The sequence below is a fragment of the Psammomys obesus genome, unplaced genomic scaffold (assembly GCF_907164565.1).
Source record: "Psammomys obesus unplaced genomic scaffold, mPsaObe1.curated_primary_1811, whole genome shotgun sequence".
Taxonomy (NCBI): Eukaryota; Metazoa; Chordata; class Mammalia; order Rodentia; family Muridae; genus Psammomys; species Psammomys obesus.
The window spans coordinates 9,263,677-9,285,694 of record NW_026596256.1 but is presented as its reverse complement, the minus strand read 5'-3'; the positions used below and the strand labels follow the sequence as shown (position 1 = coordinate 9,285,694).

Below are 22,018 nucleotides of genomic sequence, written 5' to 3'. Positions count from 1 at the left end.
ACAGAGGAATGTTCAAACAAACAGCTGAAGAAATTGAAGGAAAAACAGGATAATACAGTCAGACAGGTGAAGGAAATTAACGAAATAGTTCAAGATCTGAAGATAGAATTGGAAAAATTAAAAATAACACAAATAGAGGAAATCATGGAGAGGAAGAACTAAGGGAAGAAAATAGGAACTACAGCATAACCAACAGACTATAAGAGATGTAAAAAAGAATCTCAGGTGTGGAAGATACAATGAAAGATATCGATGTATCCGTCAAAGAAAATGTTAATTCTAAAAAAACGTCATGACACAAAACATCTAAGAATTCCACGACAACATAAAGACAAAACCTATGAATAACAGGAAAAGAGGAGAAAGGCCCAGAACATAGTCTCCAAGGCACAGAAAAGATTTTCAAGAAAATTTTCCCAATTTAAAGAAAAAGCCTATAAGCATACAAGAGGCCTACAGAACACCTAATTAATTAGACCAGAAAATTAAAATCCTCCTACAACATAATAATTAAAACAATATGTATACAGACCAAATAAAAAAATAATAAAAGCTATAAGGGAAAAGGCCAAGTATCATGTAATGGCAAACCCATCAAAATCACACCTGACTTTTCAAAAGAGACTATGAAAGCCTGAAGGGCCTGGACAGATATCACGCACACCCTAAGACAACACAGATGTCAGCTCAGACTACAATACCAACAAAACTCTCAGTCATCATAGATGAAGAAAACAAGATAGTCAATGACAAAAACAAATTTGAACAATACCTACACACAAATCCAGCTTTACAGAAGATACTAGACGAAAAAAATACAACCCAAGAAAGCTAACTACATTCCGGAAAACACAGGGAATAAATAACCTCACTACAGCAAAACTAAAAGTAGCCAAACACACAAACACACTGCCACAAACAACAGCAAAATCAAAGGATCTAACAGACACTGGTCATTAATCTCTCTCAATAGCAATTGACTCAACTCTCCAATAAAAAGACACAGACTAACAGAATGGATACATAAACGAGATCCAAAAATTCGTTGAAACTAAGTCACAAAGATAGACATCACCTGAGGGTAAAAGGCTGAAAAAATGGTTCTCAAGGCAGATGGACCCAAGAAGCAAGCAGGAGTACCCACTCTAATATCTGATAAAATAGACTTTCAAACAAAATTAATCAAAACAGATGGGGAAGGTAACTTCATACTCATCAAAAGAAAATTACTCCAAGAAGACAACACAACTCTGAACATCTATGCCCCAAGTGCAAGGACACCCACATTTGTAAAAGAAACATTAACAAAAATTAAATTACTCATAGATCCCCAAAATTAATAGTGGGAGACTTAAACACCCACTCTCAACAAAGGACAGGTCAACAAAACAGAAATTAAACAAAGAAACAATGCCTCTAACACAGGTCATGAATCAAAAGGATCTAACAGACATCTTCAGAAACCCTCACCCAAACAAAAACAAAAACAAACAAACAAACAAAAAAAAGTATCTTCTTCTCAGCACCTCATGGAACCTTCTCCAAAATATACCATATATTTGGTCATAAAACAAGCCTCAGCAGATACAAAAAGATTGAAATAATCCCTTGTATCCTATCAGACCACCATGGATTAAAGTTGGATCTCAACAACAACAAAAATAGCAAAAAGCCTACATACACATGGAAACTGAACAACTTGCTACTCAGTGAACACTGGGTCAGGGGAGAAATAAAGAAAGAAGTCATACTTCCTAGAATTCAATGAAAATGAAGGCACAACATACCCAAAGCCTCCTCCCCAGAAAAAAGCAGACATTCCTAAGAAGAGTAGACTGCTAGAAATAATCAAATTCAGGGCCAAAATCAATAAATTAGAAATAAATAAAACAATTCAAAGAATCAATGAAAGTAAGAGCTGGTTCTTTGAGAAAATCAACAAGATAGACAAACCCTTAGCCAAACTAACTAAAAGGCAGAGAGACACTATCCAAATCAACAAAATAAGAAATGAAAAGGGGATATAAAAACAGACAGAGACAACCCAACAAATTATTAGGTCTTACTACAAAAGCTGACAAACCACAATATTTGAAAATCTAACTGAAATGGACAATTTCTTGATAGATTACACTAAACACAGGTAAATACATTAAATAGTTCCTAAATCCCGTAAAGAAATATAAGCTGTCATCAAAAGTCTCCCATCAAAAAAAAAAAAAAAAAAAAAAAAAAAAAAAAACCAGGGCCAGATGGTTTCATTGCAAAATTCTAGCATACCTTCAGAGAAGAGTTAACACTCATGGTCTTCAAACTATTCCACAAAGTAGAAACAGAAGGAACATTACCAACTCATTCTATGAAGCCACAGTCACCTTGATACCTAAATCTCACAAAGACCCCCCACCAAAAAAGAGAGAATTTCAGGCCAAACTCCCTCATGAATATTGATGCGAAAATACTAAAAAACAGAATCCAAGAACACATCAAAGATATCATCCACTATGACCAAGCAGTCTTTATCCCAGGTCTGCAGTGTGGTTCAATATACAGAAATCATCAATGTAATCCAACATATAAACAAACTGAAAAAAAAACCCACATGATAATCTCCTTAGATGCTGAAAAAGTATTTCGTGAAATCCAACATTGGTTTATGTTTAAAGTCCTGGAGAGATCAGGGATACAAGTCACTTATCAAAACATAGTAAAGGCAATATACAGCAAGCCTATGGCCAACAACAATCTAAACAGAGAGAAATTTAAATCAATCCCACTGAAATCAGGGACAAGGCAAGGCTGCCCACTCTCTCCATTTCTCTTCAACATAGTTCTCAAAGTCCTTCCTAGAGCAATAAGACAAAAAAGGAGATCAAGGGAATTCATTTTGGAAAGGAAGAAATCAAAGTATCACTAATTGCAGATGATATGATAGTATACATGACTAATACCGAAATTTTTACCAGGGAACTCCTACAGCTGATAAACACCTTAGGGAAAGTGGCTGGATACAAAACTTCTCTTTCATATAAGGAGGGCTACAAAAAATCAGTAGCCCTCCTGTATACAAAGGACAAAGGGCTGAGAAAAAAATTAGGGAAAAAAAAACACCCTTCACAATAGCCACTAATAGCTTAAGTACCTTGGTGTAACTCTAACCAAGCAAGACTTGTATGAAAACGATTTCAAGTCTCTGAAGAAAGAAATTGAAGAAGATATCAGAAGATGGAAAGATCTCCCATGCTCACATCTAAGGAGGATTAACATAGTAAAAATGGCCATCTTACCAAAAGCAATCTACAGATCCAATGCAATTCCCATTAAATTACCAACGAAATTATTTACAGACCTTGAAAGAAAAATTCTCAACTTCATATGTAATTACAAGAAACCCAAAATCGCTAAAACAATCCTCTATTACAAAAGACCTCCTGGAGATATCTCCTTCCCTGATCTCAAGCTGTGCTATAGAGCAAAAGTAGTAAAAGCTGCATGGTACTGGTACAGAAACAGAATGGTGGGTCAATGGAATCAAATAGAAGACCCAGAAACACACACACACACACACACACACACACACACACACACACACACACTTATGAGCATTTGATTTTTGACAAGATGCCAAAACCATACAATGGAAAAAAGATAGCATCTTCAACAAATGGTGCTGGTATAACTGGATAACTACATGCTGAAAAAAAGCAAACAGATCCATACTTACTACCCTGCACAAAACTAAAGTCCATGTAGATCAAAGACCTCAATATAAAATCAGACACACTAAACCTGTTAGAAAAAAAAAGTGAGGAAGAGCCTTGAACTCATAGACTCAGGAGACAACCACTGGAACAGAACAGCAGCAGCACAGGCTTTAGATCAACAATCAATAAATGGGACTTCATGAAACTGAAAAGCTTCTGTAAAGCAAAGGACACTGTTGTCATAACAAAGCTACAGCCTATAGACTGGGGAAAGTTCTTCACCAACCCTATCTCTGACAGAGGATTAATATCCAGAATATATAAAGAACTCAAGAAGTTAAACAGCAACAAATCAAGTAATTCAATTAAAAATGGGGTACAGAACTAAACAGAAAATTCTCAATAGAGGAATATCTAAAGGCAGAGAAACACTTAAAGAAATGATCAATGTTTTTAGTCATTAGGGAAATGGAAATCAAAATGACCCTGAGATTTCACCTTACACCTATCAGAATTGCTAAGATCAAAAACTCAAGTCACAACAAATGCTAGACAGGGTTTTGAGAAAGGGGAACCCTCCTCTATTGCTGGTGGGAATATCAACTTTTATAATGACTTTGGAAATCAATCTGGTGCTTTCTCAGACAATAAGGAATAGTGCTACCTCAAGATCTATAGCATTCCTAGGCATGTATCTAAAATATGCTCAAGTATATAAGAAGGACATTTGCTGAACCGTAATTGTGGCAACATTATTTTTAAGAGCCAGAATCTGTAAACAACCCAGATGTCCCTCAACTGAGGAATGGATACAGAAATTGTGGTATTTTACACAATGGAACACTACTCAGCAATTAAAAACATGGAAATTATGAAAATTGCAGGCAAATTGTGGGAATTAGAAAAGATCATCCCGAGTGAGGTACCCAGAAGATAAAAGACACACATGGGATCTACTCACTTATAAGTGACCATGGGAAACAATGCTTCTTTATTTAGTTACATTAAAAGTTATAGAATCTCAAAAAAAATAAAGTGTTTGTTATTCTGAAAAAAAGTGTATATTAGACATATAATATAGGATAATCATACTAAAATTTATACACCTATAGAAGCTAAGCAAGAAGGAGGACCCCGGGTAAAATGCTCAATCCTCATTCAGAAAGGCAAATGGGATAGACATCGGAAGAGGATGAAAACAAGGAAAAAGACAGGAGCCTACCACATAGGGCCTCTGAAAGACTCTATCCAGCAGGGTATTAAAGCAGGTGCTGAGAACTCATAGCCAAACTTTGATCAAAGTAAAGGGAATCCTATGAAAGAAGAGGGAGATAGAAAGATTAAGAGGGGACAGTAGCTCCAAAAGGAGACGAACAGAACCAAAAATTCTGGGCCCAGTGGTCTTTGATGAGACTGATACTCCAACAAAGGAAAATTCATGGAGATAACCTAGAATCCCTGCACAGATGTAGCCCAAGGCAGCTCAATCTCCAAATGAGCTTCCTAGTAAGAGGAACATTGGGTGTATCTAACATGATCTTAGTGGTTGGCTCTTTGATTACTTTCCCCTGAGGGAAGGAGGCAGCCTTACTAGGCCACAGAGGAATGCATAGTAGCCAGTCCTGATGACACCTGATAGGCTAGGGTCAGATGGAAGGGGAGGAGAACCTCCCCTATCAGTGGACTGGGGAAGGGGCATGGGTGGATAAGAGGGAGGGAGAGCAGGATTGGGAGGCGAGGATGGAAGGGGCTACAGCTAGGATACAAAGTGGATTAATTGTAATGAATAAATAAAAATTCTAAAAAATATTTGAAATTCACATAATCTGAACACAATAACAAAAATTTAATATTCTAGGTATAAAAAGCATAAGTAACCTGTAGAAATTCTTAAACAATGTAGAACATATTTTACTATTTAAAAAGCTTAACTAAAATTAAAATGAAGGATTAAAGGCAATGCATAATTATTTTCATAATTTAGCCATTTCTCAAAAATTTAAGTAATTTGTCTGATTTAATTTCCATGACCAAAACAGAACTGATCTCTCCAGTATGTCCTACTGGTCCCAAATATACACTCATCCATGAAATTCTTTATAATGATTTTGTCTGAGGTGGAAATTTCTATAAATCTATTGCTGCACTATAGAATTGGTATGATATAGTGCATTTTTTCATCCTACTGATGGGAATTTTAGTAGTACCAAGCATACACATGACATCCTAAAGTAAACAAGAAGTTGCTCATATTTTGTGTTTTATGGTAAATGTTGACCAAAATCATGTTGTGAATATGACAACTTATCATTTGGGTAATGTCTTGAAATGTTCAAATTATTCATGTATTTTCACTTAATAGAATTTTAACTAAAAACAACCCCATTACCACACAGAGGTTCTAAACAGGTCATATAAAATAAAAGGTCTCAAGCATATAAAGGTATGTTACCTGCAGATTTAAAAAAAAAAAAAACTTTAGAGAAAGAAGAGGAGGAGAAGAAAACACACCCAAGAGGAGTAGATGGCAGAATATAATCAAACACAAAGCTGGAATCAATAAATTAGAAATAAAACAACAACAAAAAAAACAATGCAAAGAATCAATAAAACCAAGAACTGGTTCTTTGAGGAAATCAAAAAGATAGTCAAACCTTTAACCAAAATAGTTAAAAGGCAAAAAGAGAGTATCCAAATCAATGAAATCAGAAATGAAAAGAGAACCATAACAACAGACATTGAGAAAATTCAATGGATCATTAGGTCTCCTTTCAAAAGGCTGTGCTTCACAAAATTGAAAAATAAAAATAAAATGGACAATATTCTTGAAAAATTCCACTTAGAAAAGTTAAATCAAGATCAGGTAAAAATGTGAATAGTCCTATAACCCAAAAGGATATAGAAGCAGACATTAAAAATCTCCAATTCAAAAAGAGCCCAGGGCCAGTACCTGTCATGGCAGTAGTCTACCAGACTTTCACGGAAGAGCCAATACCAATACTCCACAAATTATTCCACAAAATAGAAACAGAAAGAACATTGCCAAACTCATTCTATGATGTCATAGTTACCCTGACACCTAAACTACACAAAGAAACAAGAAAGAAAGAAAAATTCAGACCAATTTCCCTTATGAACATTGATACAAATATACACAAGAAAATACTTGCAAATAGAACCTAAGAACTCATCAAAATATCATCCATCATGATCAAGTAGTATTCAGTGCAGGAATCCAGGGATGGATCAATATATGAAAATCCATCAACATAATCTACCATATAAGCAAACTGAAAGAAAATATCTCATGATCATCTCATTAGATGCAAAAAAAAAAAAAAATCATTCCACAAAATCCAACACCCCTTCATATTAAAAGTCTTGAAAGGATTAGGGATACAAGACCTTACCTAAACACAATAAAGGCAATATACAGCAAGGCTATAGCCAACAAGTTAAATGGAGAGATACTTAAAACAATTTCACTGATATAAGGGACAAGACAAGGCTGCCTACTCTCATGTTATCTCTTCAATATAGTACTTGAAGGCCTAGCCACAGCAATAAGACAACTAAAGGAGGTCAGGAAGATACAAATTGAAAAGAAAGAAGTCAAAGTATTGATATTTGCAGATGATATGACAGTATACTTAAGTGACCCAAAAAATTCCACCAGAGAACACTTACAGATGATAAACACCTTCAGCAAAGTGGATAGATACAAAGTTAATTCAAATCACTCAGTAGCCCTGCTGTATGCGAAAAAAACAAACAGGCCAAGAGAGAAAATAATTACACCTTTCACAATAGTTGCGAATAATACAAAGTAACTCTAACCAAGCAAGTCAAAGACCTGTTTGACAAAAACTTCAAGTCTCTGAAGAAATTACAGAGAGAGCAGAATGGAAAGGTATCCCATGCTCACGGATTGTTAGAATTAACAGAGTGAAGATGGCATCTTATCAAAAGCAACCTGCAGATTCAGTGCAAACCTCATCAAAACTCCAGCATATTACTTTAATACCTTGAACAATTCTATTCTTTATATTGAAAAACAAGAAAACACAGAATAGCAAACAACAGTCCTCTACAATAAAAGAACTTCTGGAGGTATCTCCATCCCTGACTTAAAGCTATGCTGTAGAGCAGTAATAAAACTGATGGTGTTGACATAGAAACAGAATGGTGATCACTGATACCAAAACAAAGATCCAGAAATAAACTCACGCACCGAGTTTATTTGCCTTTTGACAAAGGTGCCAAAAGCATACTATGCAAAAAAGAGAGCATCTTCAACGAATTGTTATGGTCTAAAAGGATGTCTACATAGAAAAATACAAATAGTTTTCTTGGTCTCCTTGTGTGGCTCTTGTCCCCTCCGGGTCTTTTTATATCCCCCTTCTTCCATAAGACTCCCTGTGCTCTGTCTAAAGTTTAGCTGTGAGGCTCTGCACTCCCCCTGAGTGGAGTCTTTTAGAGGACATCTGTGGTAGGCTCCAGTCCTGTTTCTTCTACTTCTTTTGGTGTTTATCCTGTTTTCCCTTGTGAATGAGAATTAAGCATATTCGATAGAGTCCTCCTTGACATTTAACCTCTTTAGTCTAGGGGGGACTACAGAGACTGATGAATCAACCAAGACCATACATAGAAATGACCTAGATTCCCTGATCAAATGTAGACCATAGACAGCTCAGTCTCTATGTGGGTTCCCTAGTAAAGGAGAAGAGACAGTCTTTGACATGAACTCAGTTGCCTGCTCCTTAATCACTTCTTCCTAGTGGGGCTACCTAGCCAGCCCAGAGAGGAAGAGGATCCAGGCAGTCCAGATGGGACCTGATAGGCTAGTGTCAGACAGTAGGGGAGGGGCATTGCCCCAATCAGTGGACTAGGGAAGAGGGAATGGGGAGGAAGAGGGAAGGAGTTTGGGACAGTGAGGGGATGACGGAGGGAGCTACAACTGGAATACAAAGAGAATAAATTATAAATAATAACGTAATAATAATAACTTTTCCAAAAGAAAAATACAAATAAAACCTCATTCATCACCCTGCACAAAACTCAAGTCCAAGTGGATCAAAGACCTCAACATTAAAACCAGATACACTAAATCTACTAAAAGAGAAAGTGGGGAAGAGCCTTCAACTCATTGGCACAGGAAAAAAAACTTCCTGAAAAGAACAGCGACAGCTCAGGCTCTAAGATCTACAATTAATAAATGGGACCTCTTGAAACCAAAATGCTTCTGTAAGGCAAAGGGCAGTCAATAGAACAAAATGGCAGTCTGCAGACTGGATCTTCCCCAATCCTACATCTGACAAAGGGTTAATATCCAAAATATACAAAGGACTCAAGAAACTGAAAACCGACAAACGAAATAATCCAGTGCTCTATCCACAAATCTGTTGTCAGTACACTTCAATTATTTCAATACGAATACATGAATAACATACATATAAAAAATACACTTACTGCAACTTCCCAAGACAAAAGCTCCACCATGCAAGTAAATGATAGCTGGTCTCAGTATTTCAGACTTCTTTTTTGGCAAGTACAGACGAACAGGAATGTCACTAAAGTTTGTGTCAATCACTGTTATGTTTTCATCTGAAACTGGTTTTGTAAGGAAAACTGATAATAAAGTTAAAATTGTGTCTTCATACTTCATGAGACCCATTTCTTCAAATAATGTGGCCTATAAATAGACAAAATTTGAAACATTATACATTTTAATTTTGTATAAATGTATTTATTTTATATTAATTTTATATATTATATATTAATTTTATTCAGTTTGTATCCCAGATGAAGCCCCCACCCCTCATCCCCTCCCACTACTACCCACCCTCCTTCTTCTCTCATAACCCTCCCATATTCCACTGGTAGGGGAGGTCCTCCTCCTTTTCCATAGATCATAGTCTTTGCGGTCTCATCGGGACTAGATGCATTGTCTTCCTCTGTGGCCTGGAAAAAGCTGTTCCTCCCTCAGGGGTTGGTGATCAAAGAGACAGCCACTGAGATCTTGTCAGAGACAGTCTCTGTTCTCATTACTAGGGAACAAGAACACTGAGCTGCCATGGACTACATCTGTTCAGGGGTTCTAGGTTATCTCCATGAATTGTCCTTGGTTGGAGTATCCGTCTCAGAAAAGACCACTGGGCTCAGATTTATCGGTTCTGTTGGTCTCCTTTTGGAGTTCCTGTCCTGCCCAAGTCTTTCTATCTCCCCCTTCTTTCATAGGATACCCTGCACTTTGCCCAAAGTTTGGCTATGAATCTCAGCATCTCCTTTGATTCCCTGCAGGGTAGTTACGTTTACACAATGGAATATTACTCAGCAATTAAAAAGAAGGAAATCATGAAATTTGCAGCAAATGATGGAACTAGAAAAGATCATTCTGAGTGAGGTACCCCAGAAGCATAAAGATACACATAGTTTATACTCACTTATAAGTGAGTATTAGACATATAATATAGGATAATCATACTAAAATATGTACACCTAAAGAATCTAAGCAAGAAGGAGGACCCTGGTTAAGATGCTCAATCCTCCTTCAGAAAGGCAAATGAAATGGACATTGAAAGAAGGAGAAAACAGGGCACAAGATAGGAGCCTACCACAGAAGGCCCCTGAAAGACTCTCTAAATTTTTATTTTAACAAAGACGAATGTAAAAGATTGAATGATAATAAAATAAACCATGTAATAATATTCTAAATTTTTATAACCTAACGTATTTTGGAAGCATGAAAATCTCAGCATGGGTATCTGACTTAGACCTAAACAAAATTGTGTCTGTCAACAATTCATCATGGATAATCCCATCCCTTCCTGAGAAAATATAGTTAGTTATTGGTTGATGAGAAATGAGTAGTCATTTTTTCATAGCTGTTAATGTGTTACCCTTTCTATAGTAAATAATCTTCCAATGCTCAAGAAAGAAATTTATTAAATCATTGGATGGCACAAAAGCATGAAGAGAAGAAGACCTAATTGCTGAGAATTGGATTCTAGTAGGCACAGAAAGAGAATTCATCAGGTAAATGCATAAAACTGTCAAACAAACAATAAATAAATGCTTGGAGATGTTAATCTGTTATTGACCTAGAAACTTCATCTATATTTGCTACCTTTTATAAGTTGGCAGTTGCTATGCATATTACCAGAGGAAGAAAGTAAAAGCTAATCTTGCCCACCTGTGAAAGCTATGATTTACAATCACTACTGGACTACCAAGACTCACCCATTGTTTCAACAGAGATTTGAACATGATGGGAGAAAACAATGGCATTCTTATTGGATTTAAGTCCCTTTCTATGAGACAAAACTCATACCTGGCACCATTGTTGGGTCATGAATCTTTGAATAAGTAGGTCATAGGCCATAAAAGGAGAACTTACTACTGCCACTCTATTAAATGTACGTAGAATTAAATTGACTCCTATTGACTTATTGTTATAGCCATAGATTAAGGCATCTCTCAATCCTCACCAGAGAAGCTTCTGTTTGTAGTAGATTGTGATTAACACACAGATGCAAAATGGACCAAGGTGTGGAATAAGAGACTACTGAATACTCAACTCTAAATGAAACACCTATACTGCCTTCTCTCCTGCCAAAGCTCAGAGATCACTTCAGACAAGGAGACTGAGAGGCTACATAGGCCAGAGATATTGAATGAATACAAAGAAACAGTGTCCTCCTGACACAACAGGACAGTTGTTGCTCACAGCTGACACTATCAACTCAGTGGTTGTGACAGCAGGAACAAGATCTGTGCAAGTCCAAACAAGAGCAATGCCTGCTGTGTAGAAAAAAGTTGGTCACAAAATGCCATCCTTAGCTGAGGATCTACTGACAATTTATGGCAGGTGGGACAAGGAGAGTCAATTTTCTTTTCCTTTTTTTTTGCATTAGATTTTTTATATCTTATTATCATTTATTACATTCTATTCAATTTGTATTCAGGCTGTGGCCCCTCCCTCATTTCCTCCCAATCCTACCCACCCTCAGTCTTCTTCCCATATACCCCTCCCATCAAACTCAGAGACAGGCTCTATGATCACCAACACCTAAAGGGTGCAGCCTTGCCAGGACACAGAGGAAGACAATGCAACAAGTCTGATTTCATTAAGAGTACAATGCAGCCACTTTTGATGAGAACTGATAGACTAAGATCAGAAAGAAGAGGAGAACCTCCCCTATCAGTGGACTTGGGGAGTGGCATGCATGCAGAAAGGGGAGGAAGGGTGAGATCGGCAGGGGAGGAGGGAGGGGCTTATGGGGGGATACAAAATGAATAAAGTGTAATTAATAAAAAAATGAGGTATAAAGCTGAACAGAACAAATAAAAAAGAGTGTATTTCTTGGCATATCAAGTGAATGGTCACATGCTGAAGGAAAAGTATATAGGAAGTGCAGATTAGAATAGATTAATGAGGGAAAAGAAGAAATACACAAATTTTTATAAGGAAATACGGGTAAATCTGGAAGGAGTTTCAGGAGGGGTAAATATGGTCAGAAGTCATTATATACAATTCCCAAATAACTAATTTAAAAGGAAAAGCAGTAAATGCAAATAAATAATTAAATAATTTGAAAAATATTAAATATTCAAAAAATAATATGAAAAAATAAAAATGCTAAGCATTCAGTGATAAAAATTATCTGAAGTGACATCCTATGTCTGTTCAAATATTTTCATCTTCTCTCGTTGACTGGCCATTCATTTTGGTGTTGGACATTGGTGTGTGTGTGTGCGTGTGTGCACGCATGCTTGTAAACATGTCAACCATATGTGCTTATGGAAGTCAGGTATAAACTGCAGTGTTGGTCCTCAGCTTTTAACCTTGTTCAAGTCAGCTTCAATCGTTCCTACTGTGTATTCCGATGTTTCTAACCCTGGGGCTTGAGATTCTCCTGTCTTCATTTCCTCTCCCACTGGCAGAGATGCATGCTACTGTATCCCGCTGTCTCTGAATTCTGGAGGCAGAGCGCAGATCCTCATGCCTGATCAACAAGGGTTTTACCCACTATGCTGTCTGCATTGTTTCTAGTTTCATTTAAATGTTTTAAAATGTCTTAAGTTACTCTGTAATAATAATATTTCATGTTCCCATTTGCATCTACAAAACAGTTTCTTTTTCTTAAAATCACTTGAAGGAAAACTTGAAGGAAAAATACTCTTTAGCTTTTTTGGTAAGTTATCTAAGACATTACTGAATAATTTCAGTTAAATCATTGTATAATTTTTATGTGACTAGAATATTCCATAGTATATGATTTTGTGTACAAATGTTACACCCGTGTATAATGCTATGAGTACGGACTCAAGAATCTTCCATGTCTGATCACCAGTACACAGATAGAAATTAGAAGAACAATGTGAAATACCATTTGTCTAAGTCAGTGGTGCATGTGGTCTTCTCTATATAATAAGCTAATAAGTTATATATTTAAAAAAATAGAATAAAATTAAAATTCCAAGTACTAGAAGAATGTGACAAATAGGTGATCAACATGGCAGTTGTGTAAAAATAATGTTTGAGAAGTAACAGATGTTGTTGATAGTATCAGAGCGATTTTTGACACATTAAAGAAGTTTTTAAAAATAGTATAAAGTTTCAAATAAAACCACACATGCATGTATAAAAACATGTGCATTTGTATAAATATATATCTATTAAAATTTGTAACGTAGGCACTCTTCTTCAGTTCCAAACTAAAGAAGGTACTGTGTCTTGGAAACAAAACTTTTGTAAATACTTACTGTCTTTCTATGCTTAGAATTTAGAACTATTTCTCTTTTTGGCAAAAATGTCTTAGGACACTTTAGAAAGTGGCCATCTCACCATTCAAATTTCAATACAGAAATTTTGCAAAGTGATGGCCACTTACTAGTTCTGATATCAAACATAACTCTCCAGTATCTTTATTGTAACCAGCTTGGAAATTGTGTCTTAAGCCTTAAGAGAAAAGTAATGAGAGTTGGAGATGAATTATGACCCTAATCACATCAGGAAGTGAATGTTTTTATTACCTATTTTTATCCACCAATCTCCTAGAATACATTGCTTTCTGCTTTTCAAGCATTCTTTATTCCAGTAACAGGAATCTAAATGCAGCAAGCATTCTGTCACATGTATACCCTAGGTTTTAATGTCTTTATATGTACAAAGGTGGAGGATATGTGTATAGCTCATGACACTAACAAGAAAATCATAAAAGGGTAAAATAGACTTAAAGAATAAAGAAGAAAACAGTAATCAAATATATGTAAGCTGAAAGTATAATGGTGACTATTTGTGTGGGAAAGAAGAGGAGCAGGAGATGAAGAGTACAGAGAGGAGAGTGGTGAAAAACATTTAAAAAGTGTAAGGAAACATGTTACATTTTACTTTAATTAAAAATACCAAAGAGCAACCTCTTCCATTGCTAGTGGAACTGCAAACTTGTCCAACCACTTTAGAAATAAATACAGTGGTTTCATAGAATACTGAGAATATTTCTACCTCAAGATACAACTATACTATTCCTGGACATATACCCAGAATATGCTCCTTGATACCAAAAGGTTATTTGCTCAACTAGGTTCATAGAAGCTTTATTTTAATAGACAAAAGTTGCAAACAACCTAGATGCTCCACAACCAAAGAATGGATAAAGAAAATGAGGTACATTTACACAATTCAATACTACTCAGCTATTAAAAAAAAAGAAAGCATGAATTTTGCAGGCAAATGGATGGAAATAGAAAATGACTTCCTGAATGAGGTAATCAAGACCCAGAAAGAAATACATGGTATACACTCACTTAATAGATGGTATTGGCTATAAAGTACTGGATAACCATGCTACAATCTACAGACCCAGAGAAGCTAAGTAACAACAAGGGCCCAAAAGAGGGTGCTTGAGTCTCACTCAGAAAAGAAAAAAAAGCACACATCTGAAATAGATGGATGACAGGAACTGGGCAGGAGAAGGTGAGCAGAAGGGAACTGGGATGGGGATTCATGGGGAAACATCTCTGGGACAGGGGAGGCTCCTAGAAGTCTATAGGGGTGACCCCTAGCTAAGACTCCTAGAAGCAGGGAATAAGGCAGATGAAGTTTACACCTCCTATAATCAGGTGGGTCTTCCCGTGGAGAAGGACACCAATCCATCAATAAAACCTTTGACCCAAAATTTGCCTTGCCTAAAAGAAGTGTAAGAATAAATATGGAACAAAGACTGAGGGAAAGACCAACCAGTGACTTGCCCAACTTGAAACCCAGCCCACGGGAGAGAGCCAACATCTGTCACTATTAATGATACTCTGCTATGCTTGCAGACAGGAGCCTAGCATAACTGTCTTCTGAGAGGCTTCATCTAGTAGCTGGTGGAAACAGATGCAGAGACATGCAGCCAAACAATAGGCAGAGCTCAGGGAGTCTTTTGGAAGAATGGGAGGGAGGATTGATGGAGCTAAGAGGGTCAAAGACATGGCAAGAAGACATATGGAGTAAAAATTAGTGGGGGCTCACAAAGACTGAACATGCATGGACAGACCTAGGCCTTCCACACATATGTAGCAGATGTGCCCCTTGGTCATCCTGTGTGTCTCCTAAAAATGTGAGTAGAAGTCTCTAACTCTGTTGCCTGCCTTTGAAGCCCTTTTCCCGAGCTGGGCTGCCTTACCTAGCCTCAGTGGAAAAGGATGCTCTTAGTCCTGCTGTATCTTAATATGCCAGCATGGGTTAGTACCCATTTGGGTTGCCTCCAATTCTCAAAAAAGGGGAGGAAGAAGTGGGAGGAGTGAATACAAAGGTAGGACTGGGAGAAAAGAAAAGAAGGAGATGCAATCAGGCTCAAAGTGACCAAATTAATTAATTACTGAAAAAATAAAAATATAAAAATTCATATTTCAAAAAAGACCAAAAAGCCGAATTCAGAGAATTCATGTAACATGACTCAACAAGATTCTATTAGATGATGTTGTAGAGAATTTCAACTACAAACACACATGTTTTTATTTTGAGAAACATGGAACACTTTGAGACTTTGGACTAGAAAAGTGATTGGACATTTTAAAACAGACTTAATGGGACATTCTAGCAGTTGCATGGGAGACAGGGTGGTGAGGCTGATTTGAACTGTGGAGGACCAACTCAAGAGGTTTCCAAGAAGTGTTTCAATATGTAGTCTAGAGAGTGTTCTTGTGATATTTTAGTGAAATGTGTGGCTTCTTTCTGCCCTTATTTAAAAAGTCTACCTGAGGCTAAATTGAAGAGTATTGGATAAACAGCTTTGGCAAAGGATGTCTCCAAATAACACAGTGTTTGTGGACTGTGTCCTGTGCTTCCTAGTGCCCATGTTTATATATATATATAAACATATATATATAAACATATATATATATAAATATATATATATTAATAAAAGGAGGAGGCCAAGCAAAGAAAAATATAAAATGTATAAAGTGAGAGGAGAAAGGGGACACCATGAAGTGCAAACAGATTAAAGAAAAACCTGATGCTAAATAGAATACAGGAAGTAGTGACCTCAAAGCAAAATACAGTTCATTTAAGCTTCCAAATTGTGAAAAGAAATTAAAGAAAAGCTTAGGGTCAGGCATGGGGGTGCACACCTCTAATTGCAGAACTCAGAAGGTAGGGGCTGGCAGACCTCTGAGTTCAAGGCAAGCCTGGTCTACAAAGAAAGTTCCAGGACAGCCAATCTTAAACAGTGAAGAATATCATTGAAAACAGAAAACTGAAGAAGATGTAATTGAATGAGGCAGGCAGGTTCCAGCCCCAGCAAGCAGCAAAACTTGGCAACTTTGGCCAGGTAGTTCTGGCTTTAGTCAAGTATGGAAGAAAGGGACTATAGAATTTCCCTCCATGGCTAGGGAAAGTCACTGTGGCCAGACATGTGTCAGTGGTGTATATTCCTGAAGTCCTAGAAAGGCCACTGTGTGAAGCTGGGAAGGTGAAGCCTGGATGGCCATGGAGACCCCAAAATGTTGGAATTGCCAGAGCTGTGGGAACCTGCTGAGAAAAGCTGCTCACAGGGAGTGGAACCAGCCCAAGAAGTGTGTTGTAGTCAACAGAGCTGGAAGGAGTTGAAAATCTGAAGGGCACTTTGACATCAAACATGGAGATGCACAGTTTGGATGGAGTTTGTCCAGCTGATTTTCATTCTTCCTTTGGGCCAATATTTTTTTCATCATGTCCCCTTTTTCCCTTTTGGAATGGTATGTATATTTTGTGCCATTATATGTTGGAAATATGTGATCTCTTTTTTTGTTTTGGTGTTATAGGGGATTATAGTTAAGAGAATCCTGGAATATCAAAAGAGACATTGGACTTCTAAGCTTTGGTGAGACTGTGAGAGACTATGGGGAATTATAAAGTTGGACTTAATGCATTCCTGCATTATGATGGGTCTACAAGACTTTAGGGGCCAGGGAATTAAACATGGTGGTTTGAAAGAAAATAGCTCAACAGGGAGTGTGGCTTTGTTGGAGCAGGTATTGCCTTGTTGAGGGAAGTGTGTCACTGGGGCAGGTTTGACTTTTCAGATGTTCAAGCCAGGCCTACTGTGGCACTCTCTTCCTATCGTCTGCCCATCCAGATGTAGAACTCAGCTACCTCTCCAGCACCATGTCTGCCTATGTACTGTTGTGCTTCTGACCATGAAGATAATAGAATAAATCTTTAAAATGTAGGCCAACCGCAATTAAACGTCTTCCTTTTTTTAAGCATTGCCATGGTCACACGATCTTTTTACAGCAACAGAAACCCTAACTATTACACAGTTTTTCTTTAGATTTGTAGCGCCTAGAACGTGTAGTAAACTTCGAGACCAAAAATCCATCCCTCAGAAAAGAACCACACAAAACTTATAAATAGCTTAGTCCTCGTTCTGCTAGTCCATGATTTGAAATCTGAGATGGGACCATCTTTTGTGAGAGTTTCTACTTCTTTGTTTTGCTAGCTGTACAAGTAAATTTTTTTCTTTGTTTAAACGACTTCTTATGGGGGGGGGGGGGACAAGGGCCTTTTCTCAGTACAAGACATGAGCGTGGACACATTTATACTCTACCACATCCAAAGACTGAAATGGACTAGAGTGTAAACCATAAAGGAGTGGCTCCTTAAAGGGCATTACAGATACAAAATGTAGAACATTATTTTTAACTTAAATTTAATTTTTTATAATTTATTCAATTTACATCCCAATTATTGCCCTCATTGTAGGTCTCATCTCCTCCTGGTCCCACTCTCTCGACCTTTCATCCTCCCATTCCCCTCCCCTATTTCTTAGAAAGCCGAAGTCCTCCTCACCTACCAACTGACTCAGCTTATCAAGTCTCAATAGAACTGCTTGCATCCTCTTCCTCTGTGGCCTGGAAATGGGCCCCCATCCCAGCGGAAAGTGTTCAAAGAGCTGGCAATGGAGTCCATATCAGATATAGCCCCTTCTCCTTTTACTAGAAGAGCCACACTGAGACGGAACGGCATATTGGCTACATCTGAGCAGAGACCTAAAGACACATGGAATATACTCACTCATAAGCAGTCATTAGCCATATAATACAGGATAAACATACTATAATCCACAGACAGAAAAAAGCTAAATAACAAGGAGGACCCTAGGGAAGATGCTTAATTCTCATTCAAAAGGGCAAATTCAATAGACACCTGAAGCAGTTGAAGAGAGGGAACAAAATGGGAGACTACCATAAATGTCCTCTGAAAGACTACCCAGCAGGGGATAGAAGCAGATTGCTGACTCACAGCCAAACTTTGAACAAAGTGCAGTGAGTTGTAAGAAATAGTGGGGCAACAGAAGGTCCCAGAGTGGAGAGAAGCTCCAGAAGAAGACAGAGGCAACAAATCTGGGCCCAGGTAGGCTTGCAGAGGCTGATGTACCAATCAAGGACCATGCATGGAGAGTACCAAGGCCCCCTGCTCAGTTTTCTTTCCATTGTTAGTGTGAGGGAACTAACTAGATGCCCCCTGGTCCAAATGACAGACACAAGCCACTCCTTCTGCTATGCCCTTCCCCCCATGATAGGGAAGAATCTTCCTAAACTATGAGCCTAAATCAATCCTTCCTTCATTCCTTAATGAGTGAATTAACACAAGGCTTCTTCACCATACAGTACATCTTTATTTTCTTTTTTCCTTTCTCTTTTTTGTTTTTGTTTATTTGTTTGTTTGTTTTTTGGACTTTATTCCCTCTAGAGTTGTGAGGAACAAAACTTTGTTGTTCGTTGTTTATATTAGATATGTTTTCTATAATATTTTGCTATGCTATTGTAGTCTGAATAATCTAAGAAAACCCCAAACGATAAGGAGCATGTTTCATTATTCTATATAAATGTATTAGCTGGCCAAGAAGAACTGAATGTAGATAGTGAACATGAGCCACAAAAGAAAGAGGGGGAAAACACCAAGTGTTTTTTTCTGTAGTTTTAACAATGAAATAGGCTTTTTTTTTTCAGTTATGGGTGGTAAATAAATTCATAAACATATATTTGACAGTGAAGCATAAAATCCAATGTGAAGGTCCATAGTTTCAGAATTGCTTTTCTAACTGTACAGTAATTCACTGATTTATTTAGACTTTGAATCAGGTTATTTTCGCTCTGTGATGCTTCCTTACTTGAAAGGTTTCTACAATAAATTTTTTAAACTAAAAATTGAAGGTTGGTGACATGTTCCTTCCATGGCTAGAGGTGCTTTCCTGGAGGCCTGATGACCCGCTGCTAATCCCAGAACCCACAAGGTGGCAGTAGAGAATTAACTGCCAAGGGTTGTTTTCTGACCTCCACACGCGTGTACACAAATGCATACACCACATGAACACAAACACACAACACAGTATATGAAAGAAGAATTAAAAAAATCAAATTCTACCACATATTCTGTTCATTGAGTAATGAATCCGAATCTGATCAAGCCACGGGGTTCTCCTTGGCAATTCATTCAAACATAAAGGAAGAACTCAGGAAACTGCCAAAGGAGTATGTGATAGCAAACCCTAGACACTATTAGAAACTACAGAAGTCAAACATAAAATTTGTTCACCAGATAAGTTATAAATAGTAATGGTCCCCTGTTTAAGACATTTAAAATATAGCATCTTTTCAAATATATCAAGTATGCATAGTATATTATAATACTATGTTAACATCTAAATATATTGATATAAAGTCCAGTGAAACAACTACATTTGGAAAGAGAACATCTCTGATTTTATTTTATCCTGAGAAAGATATGTGGGTGGCTATCTGGGCTTCATTTCTCAGACATATTGTAGTTTTTGAGCTCACAGATAGAATGGGGCTTTATTACTTATGCATTTTGTGATGATTTTTACAATTTTTAGTTTTTTAACTTTAAAGTTCTTAAAAACTATCCAAATACTCCTCCCCCGGGAGAAAAGATGGAAATGGGTAATGCTTTATGACATCAGACTTAGTAGATAATGATTTTGTGCATATGAGACCAAAAGCACAGATTGGCCTGAAATTCTTTCTTTGTTGGGTCTGGTGATTGTGGCTTAATAGAATGAGTTTGGTAATATTCCTTCTGTTTCTATTTTGTGGAATAGTTTGAAGAGTATTGGTGTTAGCTCTTCTTTGTAGGTCTGGTAGAATTCTGTGCTGAAACCATCTGGCCGTGGGCTTTGTTTGGAAGGGAGACTATTGATGACAGCTTCTATTTCCTTAGGGGATATAGGACTATTTAATTTATTTAGCCAGTCTTGATTCAGATTTGGTAAGTGGAATATATTGAGAAAATTGTTCATTCGTCTAGATTTTCAAATTTTGTGACATATAGGCTTTTGAAATAAGTCCTAATGATTCTAAGGATTTCCTTAATGTCTGTTCTTGATTTCTTGGATATTTTGTGTCAATAATTTTATAAATTTTTTATTTCTTTGACAGATGCAACAATTTCTTCCTTTGTATCTTCTATACCTGAGATTCTTAACCCAACTTAATATTCTGTTGGAAATGCTTGCCTCTGTAGTTCCTGTTTTCTTCCCTACATTCTCCCTCCCCAGGATTTCTTTAGTGTGTGCTTTCTTTAATGTTTCCACTTTCAGATCCTGACCTTTATTCAGTTTCTCCATCTGTTAATTTGAACTTTCTTCTATTTCTTTCAGTGATTTACTTATTTCCTCTCTAAAGACCACAATCTGTTTGACTGTATCTTCTTGTATTCTTTATGGATTTTATTGGTTTCTTTTAATATCATCTTCATAAGCATAGATTAAAGGTCATTTTCCTGAGTTTCAGTTGTGTTAGAGTGTCTAGGGCTGCTTGCCTTTGGATAACCTGGTTCTGGAGATACCGTATTCCTTTAGCTTTTGTTGATTTTGGTTTTGCCCTGTCCTTTATCCATCTGGTTGTCTCTGGAATTGGCTGGTAGTTTCTTGAGCCTTATGGAGTCCAGTGAGGGAGGTGCAGGGTAGGAAAAGCCCTGGGCAAGAAGTTTGATGTTCCCAAAGGAGCCCTCCTCAGATTGTTGGTTACAATCTCCTATTGGCTCATGGTACTCATATAATTCCTGAAGCTCTCCTCAGGTGTATGATCCTGTGGACTAACTGGACTCCTCAGGACCCCAAGGGCTCTCCTTGCACCATGGAAATTCCCAGAGACAGCTGCCTTGCCATTGGCTTTCTTGCACTGAGTTTAAAGAGCTGCAGCTGCCCAAAAACTGTTGGGTGTAGCTATCTAACACGTTTCTCCAACACATTTATTGAATAACAGCCTGCTTTTATGGTGGTAATATTTGCAGTTTTAAAGAATTCTAGACAAACAGAAAAGATCAGAACTTCTCTTTTTATGAATAGCAAATACTAACACCTAAATCCTTTTACTATATAATTTCATTATCTATGCTATAAGCAGGAAAAGTTTACTTTAGTCAATCTATCTTACATACTCAGTTCTATTCCTCCAGGGGCATAGCCTATATGACCTGTGCCTTTAAACCATATTTTCAGAGAGCTCTTAAAGTATTGTAAAATGAGGTCTTAATCTATTCCTAATTCTATTGGCCAGGCAGAGACTGTCAGTTATCTCTGTTAACCCTGTACTAATTAATCTGCTTAAGTTTACTTAGGGGTGGATCCCCAAAGAAGATTCCTGGAGTCATGACCTCATTTAGAAATTCTTAGGTTCACAATCTCCAGGGGATCAGGAAGACTTCCAAATAGGGACAGATAATGTTATTTTCCTATAAGCCAAAGAAATAATACGTTTACAACTTTTCTACACACACACACACACACACACACACACACACACACACACACACACAC

At 37.2% G+C, this 22,018-nt stretch overlaps 1 protein-coding gene across 1 annotated transcript in view; it reads right to left on the bottom strand.

The window, feature by feature from the left end:
• LOC129668795 (arylacetamide deacetylase-like 2) overlaps positions 1-22,018 on the bottom strand; it is a 54,615-nt gene that overhangs the window by 9,215 nt on the left and 23,382 nt on the right. The window contains exon 2 of the mRNA XM_055596891.1: positions 9,174-9,396. Coding sequence (XP_055452866.1) covers positions 9,174-9,396 — 223 coding nt within the window. The remainder of the gene's footprint in view (positions 1-9,173; positions 9,397-22,018) is intronic.